Raw genomic sequence first — 15,477 nt, 5'->3', positions numbered from 1 at the left:
TCCTTGGTCACTTCTTCATCTAGCCTCCTTCCTTCCCTTTCATCAAGATCACTTTTGTTGTCCTTCCACCCTCTCTTTCTTCCCTCAATCCGGTCCTTTTCCTTCCTTCCTATTTCTGGTCACTCCCTTCTTTTGTTGGTCTCATCTCATGTTGCTTCTTTGCTTCCTTATTTCCTCCCTCAAGTGGTCAATGCAAAGACGCAACTTTCCCACCGGTCTTGTGACGTTAGCCCAAGAAAGTACCTTCTTGGCAGGTCCGCCTCCGCTGGCTCCTCCCCTTCCTCCTGAGAACACACACACACAAAATGTCAGCAGCATCGCTCGTGGCAGAGGCCGGCGTGTCGTTGAGCATAGCGCTGGCCTACCCGCTGCCGTTGGAGGTGGTCGAGTTCGCGGTCGATGCCGTCGAGGCGTCGTTGGACGTGCGCGAGCAGCATCTTCATCTTGTTGCCCACCGCATGAACTTTTTCCCTGGCCGCGGCGCAGTCGTCGCGGTCGCGGCCCGCCTCCACCAGCAGCTGCGCGCCCACACCCTGCAGCGACGATGCGGCCGCCTGACGGCCCCGCAGCTCCTCCCGCAAAACCTGAGGGGGGGCGAGCGAGCAAGCGTCAGGTAGGTGCGCGGGAGCGGATGAGGCCGGCGTGCGTGCGGCGCTCGCTTACCTGCAGCGCGTCACGCTGCTCCAGCAGGCGGGCGTACGAGGGCCGCGCCTGGCGCTGGCTCGCTGCGCTAACTTTTTGATCCGCTCGCGCCAGCCACAAGAGCAACGAATGCAGCGACTCGTGAAAGTCCTGAAAAAAAAAAAACACAAAACTTGTCAAAACTTGCCTCCTCCTCGCCTTACGGAAGGAACATGGCCGCTGTCGGTACCAGATGCGATCGGGCTTGCCTAACCAACACGTCGCGCTACATTGGAAATGAGCCGTTTGCTATTGTTCAATAAAGTTGATATGAAAAAAAAATCCGCTTGCTGTCAAAACATTGGAAAGAAAATATTTAAGATGTCATTTAAATAACAAAATGTTGGATGGAAATGGTCAAAACGTAAATAAACCAAAGAGGAATATAAAACTAGGATGCTTTAAGATTGAAGAATTAATCAAATGGATTGGTGCACCTTCGTGCTTGCCGATGACGTCAGTGCAGCAGCACGAAGGAAAAATGCGCCATTCAGATGTCGCTTCTTTTTTAGCTGTTCACAAATCACATCACAAAAATGATCGTAATAATTAATGATATTATGAACACATTAGCAATCTAAACTGACAATGTTATATTTAAATTTCATTAGTTTGTGCATTTATTTAATCTATTTTATTATTATTTGTTATTACCAGATTTTTTCCCCATACAACTTTATTGAAAAAAAATAAACGGCTCATTTGCAGCCAATCCTGTCGCGCGACTGACGTGTTGGTTCGGCGACCCCGATACCATCCGGCAGCGCGATCGCATGCGGAAGTGACAGCGGCCATCTTTCCGCACCTGACACTGTAGGAGCGCGGTGTGAAGCCCCGCCTCCCAGCGCTCCAGCGCGCCACAGGCTCGCATCCAGCTGTGGTTGGCCGAGGCCAGCCCTGCCTTCAGCTCGGCGGGCCGCTCGCCGTCGGTCGACAGGAAGTGAGCCCCGGCCAGGTTGAGCGAGATCAGGGCGCGCTTGTGGAGGCAGAAGGTCCTCTGCGTTTCCTACACTTGGCAGAAGAATACGCAGCAAGCGCCGGAAGGATCGTTAGTCCTCCACAAGTGCACACGTGCATGTCAGAGGTCAAAGCAAATTGCAAGCAAGGTTGAATGGCACACAAGTTCCTCTCAATGACTTGGGCGCAGTCCCAATTCCGTTTTGTGGGAGCAGCAGCTTTTTTTTGGCTGCACTCCAAGAAAAGCTACAGGATTTTTTTTTTTTTTTTTTTTGTGGGGGTGTTAGGAGGTGCAGGAAGACAAACTGATTCCAACTTGTGGCCCTGTCAATGTAATGCGTTGATGGCTCTGACATTTTCACAGCTGGAGGTGGACAGGAATGCGAAGAATGATGCACGTTTTGGTGTCACAATTTTCACACACTTGAAATGGACAAAAAAATTCCGAGAAACATGGTTGGGATGCTTGCCTTCCATCAATCATGTTGACAGGGTGAGGTGAGGGCAAAAGGGCAGGCCACGCCTAAAAAGTGGGCGGGACGAAATGTGTGCAACGCCGTCATTTAAAAAGCATTAAATCACAACTCAGGTTTTTTTTTTTTTTTGGGGGGGGGGGATTTTAGTGCTGATATGGAGAACTTTACACGTGTCCATGTTCATCTCAATCTTGAACCCCTTCAAATGGGCATTTTTTATGATGGGCATTTTTTTTTAAACTGATTTGGACTCTTTTCCCACATAAGAACATGAGGAAAAAATTGGGGTTATCTCATGTTTTTAATTTAACGCCTAGATCATATGGCTGCGTCAAGTGAGGGCCGACTTTTGCAAAAGGTCCATGAAAATGAAAGTGCACTGATAAACTAACCAGCAGAGGGTGCCAGAGGGAGAAGAAAAGGCCAGCGAGTGTACCTTGAGCATCCTGACGTTGTCTTCAAAGTGTTTGAGGCCAGTGGAGGGCGGGATCTTCTGCAGTGCCTCCAGCTCAACCAGCTTCCTGTCCAGCCAGGAAGTGACGTCACGCAGCTCAGCATTCAGCTTGTGCCATTGCTGCCGGCTGCCCCGAGGCACCTGCGCCTCCTGTTGGACCTCCTGGTGGACCTCCTGGGCCTGCTCCACCTCCCATCGCTCTATCACACCTGCACGCAACCAGAGAAACTCCACTACATCACTAGCCAGGCATTTTTAGTCTGTGAACCAGAACAACCCTTCTCAAAATTAGGCATGGGCCCAAATTCCATTCTGACGGGATGGTAAGTTTTTGATATATTTAAACAGCATTTTTATTCCACTGCAAACAATCGGCTTTATTGGTAGCCCTTTAATCCCTAAGCTCTTTTTCAGGCTTTTGCTCGAAGGTTACTTACCCAAAATAAAAAGAGGAAATCGTGCAACCACAAGATCTATTTGAATAATTCTTGTGTCATAATAAAGGGAACACTTGTGAGATTTGTTCATATGTGTAAATATATGTGTAATATAAGTTAAATGAAGATAGCACACAGCACAAATGTGTGAAAAAACAAAACAAAAATTTCACTGTGTGGCGCAATACCAATAATTCAATATAGTTGTCATTTGAGCTGTGTCTGGGGGGTGTAAAAGTGGTTTCTATATTCTTGTAGCCCAGGTTCTGCTGTTTAATTTGATGTGCATCATTATATTCTTTCATGAAGACAATTTCTTCTTCAAAGTCTGAGAGGACCCAATTGGGGGTCGCTCGGGTTTAAAGTGAAACAAATGAGTGAATATTGCGTCCAGACGCGTGCTAACCTTCTTAGTAAGTCACAATGTCCCGTTTACTGGTGAGCTGTTTTAACAAGAGAACCCCTTGCAGGACTATTCATGTGTGCCTTGGTGCTAATTGGCATAAATGTCCGTTTGTTCTGCGTCTCACTTGATTTGTGGCCGTGATGATTCTCTTACCCGTCCCCACGGGCTTGTGTGTGGTGCTGCTGCTCAGACCCGGCAAGAGCGGCGGCGGGCCTTCCGCTTTGCGCTCGTCCTTGAGGATGGACTTGACTCGCTTGATGTCGTCGACGCTCCCGCTGCACTCGGACATCAGCTTGACCTGTTGGCGTGAACGCGCACACGTTAACCGACGACACCACACGTCGTCGTCCTCTCACGTGCAATCGTTTGCTTACGTAGCCGCGCTGGTGGAAGGAAGTCGTGGCGACGTTTCGGCTCTGCGTCGACCTCAGCGGGGAGGGCGGACGATGCCAGCTTGGTGTGTCGCCGGCTGTGGAACACACGTGCAAACGTCAAGAACGTTACGGGCCACCGAAAGGGCCAAAGTGTTTGTCATTGCAGGGGAAAAATGAGAACGCTCCAGTGCAACCGATTTTTGACGTAACCTTTGTCTATCAAATCTGAGATTCCTTCCTTGTTGTACGTGGAGCAATGTGACGATCGCTTGTGTCGTGGCCATTAACACTCCCTGTTTCCCGTTCCTCCGCGTTGCTGATCTTTCCCGCCTTCACTTGGCTTCGCCAAGTCGCAATATTCAACTCTGACCGGAGCGGTTCACAGATGAGTGTGAAGCAATGGATGGGACCGTCTCCGGACGAGGGAGGACACCTTCCCGAGGGAGGGCAGATGGGCGGGCGGATCACTGATACGTCCGCATCAAGTGAACCGTGAGCAGGGGCCAAAGGTGAAGCCCTCCGATTGCTCGTGGTTACCCAACGACCAAGACCGTGGATACAAGCGCTGGATTTCAGACAGGGGGTCCGGTCTGTCCCTTACAGATAGGATAAGTATTTGGGGGGCTCAGAGTAGCACTGCTGCTCCTCTGCATCAGGATGAGCCTGGGATCTTGTTCTGTTGCCTCCCAGTGAGCTGGTCCTGGTACGAGCCAGGACATGCTGGAGAGTCGTGCTGTTCCCACGAGAAGAGCGACCGGAGAGAGGAAGTCGCGACTTCCATGCTTAGAGCTACTTCGGACAAGTCGGACATACACAAAGAAAAAACTAGGGATGTTTGATACCACTTTTTTTCCACTTTTTTTTTTGATACCGATACCAACTGCCGAAGTAGTTTTGCCTGAAGTACATTTTGACAAATAAGAAAAATCACTAAAAAATATTTTTAAACAAATATATTTCCTTTAATTAGGACCAAAAAAAACAGCACAGTCATTCTTCAATAGTCTTAACGCTAAAGAAAATGCTCTTTTAGTTTAAGATTCACAATTTTGAAGTATTTCCAAACCGGTGAAGTTTTGGTGAAAAACTGCTGCAAGCTAGCGCCAGTTCCAGGCAAGGAGGACTCACTTAAAGTCTTCCCCCTCTGCCATTGGTCGCTTGTACTCGTCTGCGTCACGAGTACTCGAGTACTTGAAAAAAGGCTGGCATCGGCCCGATACCGATACCTGGTATCGGTACTCGCCCATCTCTAAAAAAAAAAAAACATATGGATGGAAGGAAATATAAGGCAGTTGCCAGTAAAAGAAATGCTCCAGGACGGACTGCAGCAAAATCGAAGTAGATGAACCAAAGTATTTGTACTTGGTCAATTCCACCCCCCCGGCCGGCTCTTACCTGAGAGGACGCTTACGAAGGCGACGTCTTCGTCGTCCTCATGCGATGAGGATCCTCCCACGTCCACCGTGTGGTCCCATTCCAGCGGGATGGAGTCCACACTGACGGGTGTTTCTCTTCCGGAATGTTCCCGAGGTGGCACAAGGAGCTGGCACGAGGTCTGCCGTTCGGTCACGTCCTTGTTCAACGGCTCACTCCACCAAGATGCCGCAGCCGTCACTCCGGGGGGGTTCTCCAGGTCGGACCGCTCCTCCTCCACCACTTCAATCTACAGCAAGACGGACGGACGTTAGAGGTGGAAAAAAAGTCTCGATATTGGCCGCAGGCGATTTTGGCAACCGACCGGGCGACGGTAGAGCAGACGCTGGTTGAAACGCGCCACGCGGCCAAAGACTTCATGGCAATACGAGTGCAGTTCCTCCAGTTCGTCCTCGATGAGCGCTGCGTCCGCAGGAGTGCTCTTCTGGATCAGGTTCTCTCCAAAGACAATCAGGGCATCGATCTTGTTGGCGTTGAGCGTGATCTGCTGCTGGAAGGCCTACAACACAAACCACCCAAAAAAAACAAACTAGGCTTTGAGGGGTGTCGCCAGAGGTCAAGCGGAGGCCGCTATACCTTCAGCCGCCTCATCTTGTCTTCCATGTTGCTCTCGGAGAAGTGCTCCACGTTGGTGAGCTGCAGGTCCATCTCCGTCAGCCACACGAGGATGCTTTCGCGAGTACCCTCAAAATCCTCTCTCTGCGACGTGAAGTGCTGAATGACAACAACAACATTCAAGGTCAACAAGAGCTTCCATTCTCCATCATCCAGGCCATGGGAGCCCACAAAAACAGAACTGAGTCAAGTGGATTCTTCTCCATTGGTCAAGACCCAATTCCAAAGGGGCTTCGTCCTAACTTTCAGGTGTGGAGTCCCCACTTAATGGCCTGCAGACGGCCAGCGAGGGTGGCGGCAACCAAACGTTCCGCTCACCTTGAGTCGTCGCAGCACGGCGGCCACCCGCCTCTGAAGGCCGTCCCATCGCTGGTTGCCCTGGTCGGCCCGCAGGCGCAGCTGGCCGGCGCTATCCGTTCGGTTCTCGCGGGCCAGCCGGCGGTACTGTTTGTTGAGCAGCTCCAGCTGGGTCAGACGCTCCTGCACCTGCCGCTGGAAGGCCTGAAAACGAGCGTGGACTCTCAAGTATCCGGTTAAGGTAAAGGGTAATGGGATTTGTGTTAGGTTTTAGGTCAACTTCTTTCCCCATATTTAAAAGAAAACTGAAACATAACTTAGGAGGTATGTATCTGATGATTTTGTGGCCTAGTTTCTGTTTAGTTTCTTTCTGCGTTTGAAATGATCTTGAACATGGAACAGAGTTTACGGGTGTTATACTTAATACACATGTAACATGAACATACTTTTTCATATCTGTCTCTAGATTATTTTGGAAATTATTCTTTTCTTGTAAATATGATGAGAATATCTTTCATTTACAAGTTGTAAATATGTGGATATCAACCTAATTGGGTTGCAATGTAAATTGTGTTGGTGGTGGGTTGTTTTATAAACTTTCAGCTTCTGAGGGAGTCCATTTTTCACAGTGAAAAGATTGCTTATCACTAAAAAAAGGCACAATGATGATGATATGTTGAATCGGTAAGACTGCCAATGAACAATTCTGGCATGTCCTCCAACACACCGCATGCAAATGATCAAGACGCTTATCAGGCTCCTGCAGAACCCATCATTGGAATCAGGCGCTTTGGAGGCAGGAAAACATGCGGGAGGCTGGCCCTCAAGGACCACATTTGGACACCCACCAGTTGAAAGGGCCAACCAAGCAAGCAAGCAGACTTGACACGGACTCCATTGTGCCATCGCAAGCGTCTGCATATCAGCATACATCTTTGATTCTCTTTAAGATGTCGGATGCCACGTTTGCTTTGATGTCAAACCGATACCAGCACGACGAGTATTCACATAAATGAGAGATAATTAGCAAGCAAACCCACCTGGACCATAATTTTGATGAGGACGACTTACTCCAAGTCAGATTTGTTTGCCTCAAGTATGGCTGGCTGGTATTGGCAGCCTTCACAAGTAGCCGATAGCTTGCTCTCTCAGAAGCTCACCTCAAACCTCTTGAGTTCTTCCTTGGCTCTGGTGTAGACGACGTCACCAGAGTTGGGATTGGCCGCCGTCAGCTCGGCCGCCGTCAGCCAGTCCTCGAAGGCGGCAAAATCGGCCAGGAACTTACGCCACAGACGCCATGTCTCCTCGATCCTGAGGCACACAGAAAGGCGCATTTACACTCGGACTCTGAACGTCGGCCATTCAACTCATTTGTTGATCATTTGTTTCCAAAAGGCAAAATGGAAGTCGCTAACTACAAAAAATGGAGTTGATTGGCGGGCTAGTGGAAGCCAAAAGTATGTTGTTTTTGCTTGAAACAGTACATACATCACTACTTTCATGGTGTCAATTGTCATTCATGAAATCGTTTGTGTCCAGAAATACTCATCTTGCTATATATTGACATCTTCAAGCTATCTTAGCTTGCTAGCTGCTAACAAACAGACCGCATGTTTGCAACTCATTCCTCAGCAGAGATCAAGCCTGAGTGTTGTAATCATCGTGTTTTTGTTCCAAATTACTTGAATACTTGTGCAAAAAGTAGGAATGATTGTTTCACTAAAGATAATATGGCACACTCATCACTTCTGCCTGGCTCACTCAAGTTCATTGCCTCTATAATCCCTTTTTTTCCCCTTCTTCTTCTCAGGGAGGAGTTACGATGGAGGAGGAAGCAAGACCAGATACTCTTTCTTCTCGAGATTTATGTGCATTTTCCATAAAAACAAAAAACAAAAACAAAACAAACGTGCCGGCGGGTACTAATTAACCCCAAGGATGACATGACTAGCACACAGGTCTGGTCTAAAAAAAAATAGCTCACCAGTGATGAGACACTGTAACTTACTCAGAAGAATTCAAACAAAAAAAGAATGCTAGCACGTATGGATTTATTGAAAGGTAATGTAGCATCTATTTTCTTTCCAAATCTGACTGGCTCCATTTTGTACGTAGCCCTCCAAAAGGCCCTTTTTGAGCAGTGATGTTTTTGCCAGCCTCATTGACAGATCAGCATGCAGAAAATGCACAAACACGTCCTACTACCTCATCTTCCTGTCCAGGGAGGCGGCGCAGATGTTGTTCCAGCGTCGGTCCAGACTGCGGGCGGTCTGCAGGATGGCGTCACGCTCCGATTCGCTGCCGCAGGCGTCCACGTCGCGCGCGAGCTGGTCGCACAAGCTCAGGACCGACGCCACTGTGGCCGCGTGGTCGTCGATGTCGCTCTGAGCCTCCTGAAGGGACAATGCCGTTAGCCTCGTTAAGCACACCTTGCTTGCACATGCTCCTATGCGCAAATGATTTGCAATCTTTTCTGCTTTTTTTTTGCCCAGTAAGAGTAAGACCTAGACGCACAAATTGTGCGGCTCAAAGTGAGAATGTGTGCGTTTGGCCAGTGCTGTAACTGACTTGTGCATATGGACTTCTTATGGTGGGGGCTTCAGATTGCCGCCCTCCCCCGCGGGGACCCAGGCGGCCATGAACAAACAAACAAGTGACGAAACGCAATGAGCGCCGATTCCAAAACCACCTGCTGCCAGTGGAGCTTGCGCTGGATGTCATCAGCGTGGCAAAGGTGGAAGACGAGCGGCTGGGCCAGTCGGGCCTCCGCGCCGGCCAGCCACACGCGCAGCTCGCTCATGCGCTCGTCCAGCTGCTGCACCGCCGCCAGCGTCTCCTTCAGCTTACCAACCCTCAAAGACAAAACAAAGGCGTATTTTTTTTATTTTTTTTTACTACAAGTAGATGGTGCCCAAATGCATGGAAGAAATACAAGCCAGTCGGGCTTGGAGGTTGCAAACATGGTGAAGCAGCATTCAGCCGTTGTGCTGCACAAGAAACTGTCAAAACAAGTGCCCACCTTTGCATTTTATTTTTTTTGTTCTCCTCACATTTTACTTGCACTCGATATTCTTGTAATTTGTGGTAAGATCAGTTTTATTTCCACACTTTTTGTTTTTGGACGTCTCTTTTGTTTTAATGTCGTGAAGCACATTTAGTGACCTTGTGCATGACAAAAAGTGTGCCTTGCCTTGGCTCGCCACTACAAACAATGATGGACAGTCCACAAGTTTGTCAGCTTGAGTCGATTTGCATGCTTGGAGCCTATGCTAGTTAGTTTCACCACAACAGCAAGGTGACTAATCTCTCGGTATGCGTCCGAATGTCCTCCCTTCACTGGCCCTAAGCCCTCGGTAGCTACATAGCTTCAAACGGCTCTTGGTTTGTTCTTTTGTCTCTTCTTTGGGGGACAAAAGGCCAGCGAGCGCCCGTCAATGATGTCACAAATTAGACCAGTGCGCAAAAAAACCCTCATCCAGACAACAGACTAGCGCAGCAATATGGCTGACAACAGCAGCAGCAAGCAAGCCAGCATCATCATCATCATCATCATCATGAGATGTTCGTGTAAAGGACAACTCTGATGACAGCGCAACAATTAATCGGCAACTTGGCCGACTTTTGACCATCAGATCTTTATTCTCCATTTTTCAGTGGCCGTGCGTGATAGCGGAGCCATCAGTGCCTACCTGGCCTCGACGTGCTGGAACAGATGCTGCCATCGCCGGTCCACGTGGTTGACGGCGTCGTTGACGGCGTCGCTCTCTTTGGTTTTGTTGCTGGCGTCCATCATTTGCTCTCCCAGCTGCTTCAGGTGACGTTTGTTCTCGCTGAACAAATTCATCTCCTCCATGCATTCCTAGCCGGCAGACACCACACAAAGTGTTAGCATTGAGCAGGCTAATCCATTAGCTTAGCTTCACACGTGCCACAATGCTGCTGTCTCTTTTGCCATAGCTCGTTCCAAGCAGCTTGAAAATGTTTACGAAGCCATTTTTTCTTTTTTTTTTCTTTTTTTCATCTTGACTTCTCTGACTGGAAGCGCTTTGAAATAAATGTGACCTGGTGCCAAGCATCATGATTTAGCTTGTGGATGAAATGTGCTACAAATCAGTCACTCTATTAGCTAACAAACATTTTCCTTCCCATATTATCAAATCATTTTCTAAAAACGTCAAAACTTCTGAAAATGTCATCAAATTTTCACTCAACTTGATCAAAGATGTAATAAAATCCAATGAAGTCGTCATTTGACAAATAATAATCCCGATGACATTGTAACAAAGTATTTGTACTTCATTACTTCCCATCTCTATTATCAAATATATGACATCATATCACGGGAGTGTGTGCGGCAGAGCGGTTCTAATCAAGTGGGCGGAGCTGACTTTGTTACTTTAACACAAACTCAATCAACTGTCAAATAACCTCAAGGCTAACCTCCATTGAAAATGTGACGGTGTTAGTCTTGACATCGCATTTAAGACTAAAAATGTTTCTGTGAATGTCAAAGCCCAAAATGTCGAATTTTGAACTGAAAATCAACATGTTATTGAAATGATTTCAATATGAGTTGGGATTTGTTCTGACATTTTTTCATCGATTTGGTGCCATTGTCAGGAAATGATGACATGATTGGATGATTTTGTTTTTCAATCCAACGTGTGAATCTGCTTGAGAGCGACATGGCGGCGCATTCACCTTCTTGAGCTTCTCCACCATCTCCTCGATGTTGAGGTGGGTCGTGTCGGCCATCTTGTTCTCCATGTGCGCCAGCCAGTCGCACAGCTCGGCGTTTTTCTCCTTGAACATCATCCACGCGTTGAGACGGTCGCCGATTTCCTGCTTGCGCTGGGACACCTGAACGTGCACACAAAATGCACCACAAACACTATCGAGATGCCATGTGGACAAACAAGCGCTTCATGAAGCTAGCTAGCATGCTAACGTGTCTTTGAAAAAGACTGGAAGCGCCACAGTGCTCACCGGCCGTGCTTTTGCCGATGGGGGTCAAGTGTTGATTTGAGGTGAGAGGCGGGGTGAAGGTGAACGACAGCCAATCACAGGGCACAGCTCTCCATGACACGGCATGGAAAATGCTGCCTGGATTTTCAATTTTGGAAAAGTTGCATCCCCTTGCAGGAACAAGTGCAGCGTTTGTAGCCATTGAATTGGAAAGTGAAACGAAAAGCGCCTCCAGACCAGAACAGCCTTCAAAGCACATTCTGACAACCACTTCACCGACCCTTTTCTCAGCTTGCATTTCAATGCTAAAGCTCATTATTGCCCAAACAGAGCCTCACCCCTACCCTCTGTGCTCCCACCATCTGTCCACAACCCCTTCCAGAACTGTAAAGTGGACTGGCAGATGCCGAGAAGCACTAAAGTCATTAAAGTCTTAAGATGCGCTCTCACACTTCTCAACTAATTCGTCCTCAGCAGGAAAGCCAGCAACTGTCGCCGTCGTCTTGCTGACGACGTTCCTCTGAGCTCCGTTCGCACGAGGGGAGCCTCGTTCGCCAGCCTCATGAAGATGAAATGTTCAAATGATAGCGTATCAAGTTGAAGGTGTCGTCAAAGGCTTTTCGATCAACGTCAAGCGTTTGCAAGGAGCGGGGAGCCTCCTGGGCCACGTCCAACCGCGGCCACAAAGCACAATTCAAAAAGGATCAGCTGCTGATTAGATGCTGGGCCGGCTCATGAATTGGTTAACTTGCACTCGACAAACCGGATGTTGCATCTGTGAATGTGGACAGGGCGGCCACGCCAGCACGCTATTCCTCATCTCGCCCGCTCGCACACAAGCCACAAAACCTCAATGCACACGGCAAAGCTCTGTGCCAAAACAGGGGAGACCTACCAAACTTTTTGACTCTGACGACTCCAAAAGCGTTCAAAAAAGCAGCTCATCGACAAACGTTGCAACTCAATTCCATTTTGATTGATCAAATCACAGCAGCAAATCGAAAGCCGCACTGCTCGTTCATGCAAACAACAAGTGAAGCCCGCATGAGCCAACAACGGAGGCAAAGGGGCAAAACCACCACTTTGGGAGAGCTGAAGCAGACCCGACAATCAGCGTTGGGATGGCCACCTGCCTCCATCAGTCAGGTTAGGCGGCAAGGTGAAGAGGCACAGACAGACAGACAGGTGTGATTTTTGGAGGTTGGAGGGAGGGAGATGAGAAGTGAGAGACAAGAAGGTGCAGTCAGTCCGCCGTCTGGCAGTTCAACTAGCGGACGCGGAACCAGCAACAAGTTGTTGAGGGCAAATCCCAATGAAGTGGCTGATGAAGCAAAAAAAAAAAAAAAGTGTGTTGGCGCCATTCTGACCTTGAGGCAGAGCTCCTCCCAGTGGCAGTGAAGGTGTTGGACGTGCTCGTGAAGAAGCAGGACGTCGTCGGCCATCGCGTACTGACTCAGGTCCGTCTTCATGGCGCTCAGCTGGCTCAGGCTGAGGGCCCACTCGTCCAGACCGTCCTCCAGGCGCTCCTCGTTGTCCTGCATACCATGGCAGACGGTTAGCGCAGGTGACGCTGTGCAACCGCTGAGGTCTGCCACCGCTTTGTGCTTCTCTGCTGCTCTGGGACTTTCTTTTCACCCGTGTCAGGATGACCCGCCCTAAAAGGGATTACGGGCGACAGCCGGGGGGGGGGGGGGAATAAAGCCTTTGACGGGTCAGGAGTGGAGTGAGGAGTTCAACTTGGCCCATTGTGCCTGAACGCTCAACAGACATGACACCAGTCTCACTGAACAAAACCCAGATTAGGATTTTTGTTGTGGAACGTAAAATAGAACGACGGGCCTCTCGTGTGAAGACGACTCTTGCTTCTTTGTGGACCATCGCGGATGTCACAAAGCAGCAAATGAGTTGCCGTATTGTACGCTGAGGGCTCAATTTCCGTCCAAATGTCACATCATGTCTCATTTAGCCCGTTTGGGAATTTGGCAGAGGCCATGCTGGAACTGAGGCCATTTCCTTCCACATGCACAATTTGATGGCCAAACTTTTGACGCCTGCTTAAAGTTTTGGCACCGCAGGTGACATTTGGTGAATTTGACCAGCTCCCAATTTCATTCCGGAACAGTCCACGTTATGTGACACGTGCTGGTTGTCAGCTTGGCAGGGCTGAGTTCAGTTTGCCAAACAGGAGAGCAGATAAGGTGCGTTTTGCGTCAACATTTGTGGCCGTATGGACGTTCGTTCGTTCTCGCTACCTGGTCGCTGGTTGCCTGCCGCTCCGACATGGGCCGGTCCAGTCTGGTCTTCATGTCCTTCAGCTGCAGCATCTTGTCCTCCACTTGGGCCTCGCAGCGCTCCCAATTCTATAAAGACAAATGGGTTCTTTTTCAAGGCCTGGACACTTTTTTTCCACCTCAGCAAGTGACACCTGGATTTTCTGCTGCTGAACAACTTTTTGTTGTTCAACTTTTGTTGACAAAAGTCAACAAAAGGGTGGTCGTCACGGCACCCGTTTGCATTCTCATCAATTTCTCGTCAGTGGAAAGCAACTCTACAAATGTCCAAACTCTGACTCGCAGCAAACCTTTCAAAAGCAAATGTTGGCAACAATTGGCTTGCTTCAAACTCAAAAATATTTGCGCAACATTGCTTTGTCTTCAACACACTCGCAAGGAATCTCGGGTACAGGAACGACTTGTTTGTGCGGCGTAGCGGTGGGCGATATGGGCTAAAAAAATAGATCTCCATTTTTTTTTTTTTTATATATATATATTTTTTTTTCAAAAAACAAACAATATTTTGATGAAATTCTACAAAAAAAATCTTGTAAATCTGCACTCGCTTGACAGAATAATGATAGACAGCAGCTCTTGTTTATATTTGAATTTGCTTACATCTTCTGCAAAACATTTTACAATATTCCAGGATATATAGGGTGTTTTCATTATTATTTTTTCTGAATCTTTGTTTGAATGTCTTCTTATTTCATAATAATAGATCTGGTAAATGGACTGCTTTTTATATAGCGCCTTTAAACTATGCCATTTTGTGCCCAAAGCTGTTACAATGCCTCATATTATATATATATATATTAGGGCTGTCAAAGTTCAAAGTTAAAGCGTTAATAGATTAATTAATCACAGAAAAATGTCGCATTAATCACGTATTAACTCATATTAATCGCACTATTTTATTTTTTTTTACCGCACTTGAGCCTTGAACGTAACGGCGGATGGTTACATTGAAGGCTGCGCAGGTCAGTGATGAGGTCAATGCACGGCATTTCCGACGCCTGTTGTTCCAAGAAGAGCGGAGTGACTCCAGTTGGTGTGTTCGGTGGTAAATTTCGCTTTAAAAAACACCCCGACGTGACTTTACATAGTAATTTGCGTTTAATTAATTAATAATTGCTGAATTGCACCCAATTGATATGATGCTGTTATGTTTTGAGCAATTCACGCATGCATGCAATTGCTTACATGCATTTAATCAATGTTTGCAAATGACATTCAGATAATAAAATGCGTTAATGTCAAAATATTACGGTATTTTGTATTTATTTTATATTACGTGAATACGTAAGTAATTTAGCTGATTAATCAAAATTAAAAAGTGTGATTAATCAGATTAAAAATTGTAATTGTTTGACAGCACTAATAAATGCACAAAATAATTGTCTCAGATGTGACAAATATTGTCAGTTTAGATTGTTAAAGTGTTCCTATTATCATTAAGCCTGTTTTTTGTTATTGTGGTTGATTTGTGAACAGCTAAAAAAAAGAAACTGACGCTAACTCTATTAGCGCTGCTGTACTGTGTACCTGGACGACGGTCTGGGCTAGGTCCAGCCGGCGGGCCAGAAGGCCGCGGAGGCGGTCCCACTCTTCCCTCACCTCCCCCAGCTGGGCCCGGAGCTCGTCCTGCGCTTGTTGCTCGGCCGTGGAGAAGAGACGGCCGCCCAGCTCCAGCGTGGCGGCTAAGGTGCCCTGCCGCCGCTGGAAAAGCAGCCGGGCGTGCTGAGCGCACGCGCCGAGCATATAAAAAAGCCTTTCAGCTCATCAAAGGCAAGCCACGCACGCCACACTTGCTTTATGACATCATCGTGAGGACGCCGGCCAATCAACATCAAGTCCCACCTTGGCTTGTGAGCAAGCTAGTGAGCGCTGTACGCGGGCAACTCAACTCAAGTGCACTCACTTTCAATCGGGAGAAGCAAAAGTGCAATGCAAGCGGATCTAACTCAAAATGTGAGAGCATACGCAATCGGGTCAGTCGAGTTCCCATCCGTTACATACATTTTCATGTCGGACCCTCTTGAAGCATTTACGCAAGGGATTGAAAATAAAATGGTTGAGCAGCAACATGTAGACAAACAATACGACCG

General features: G+C 47.9%; 1 protein-coding gene across 2 annotated transcripts in view; it reads right to left on the bottom strand.

The window, feature by feature from the left end:
* LOC144031821 (nesprin-2-like) overlaps nt 1-15,477 on the bottom strand; it is a 42,682-nt gene that overhangs the window by 964 nt on the left and 26,241 nt on the right. For both annotated transcript variants that reach the window (XM_077539276.1, XM_077539277.1), the window contains 19 exons: nt 14,915-15,109; nt 13,349-13,456; nt 12,464-12,631; nt 10,833-10,991; nt 9,821-9,990; nt 8,821-8,983; nt 8,337-8,524; nt 7,292-7,442; nt 6,153-6,335; nt 5,796-5,933; nt 5,524-5,718; nt 5,181-5,448; nt 3,786-3,880; nt 3,565-3,709; nt 2,551-2,777; nt 1,487-1,687; nt 664-792; nt 366-584; nt 244-284 (listed from right to left, as the gene is read on the bottom strand). In XM_077539276.1, the coding sequence (XP_077395402.1) occupies nt 244-284; nt 366-584; nt 664-792; nt 1,487-1,687; nt 2,551-2,777; nt 3,565-3,709; nt 3,786-3,880; nt 5,181-5,448; nt 5,524-5,718; nt 5,796-5,933; nt 6,153-6,335; nt 7,292-7,442; nt 8,337-8,524; nt 8,821-8,983; nt 9,821-9,990; nt 10,833-10,991; nt 12,464-12,631; nt 13,349-13,456; nt 14,915-15,109 (3,143 nt within the window). The remainder of the gene's footprint in view (nt 1-243; nt 285-365; nt 585-663; nt 793-1,486; nt 1,688-2,550; nt 2,778-3,564; nt 3,710-3,785; nt 3,881-5,180; nt 5,449-5,523; nt 5,719-5,795; nt 5,934-6,152; nt 6,336-7,291; nt 7,443-8,336; nt 8,525-8,820; nt 8,984-9,820; nt 9,991-10,832; nt 10,992-12,463; nt 12,632-13,348; nt 13,457-14,914; nt 15,110-15,477) is intronic.

Source organism: Festucalex cinctus, chromosome 12 (assembly GCF_051991245.1).
Source record: "Festucalex cinctus isolate MCC-2025b chromosome 12, RoL_Fcin_1.0, whole genome shotgun sequence".
In the NCBI taxonomy this organism is placed as follows: Eukaryota; Metazoa; Chordata; class Actinopteri; order Syngnathiformes; family Syngnathidae; genus Festucalex; species Festucalex cinctus.
The sequence above is the reverse complement of the archived record's forward strand: the minus strand, read 5'-3'. Positions and strand labels throughout refer to the sequence as shown.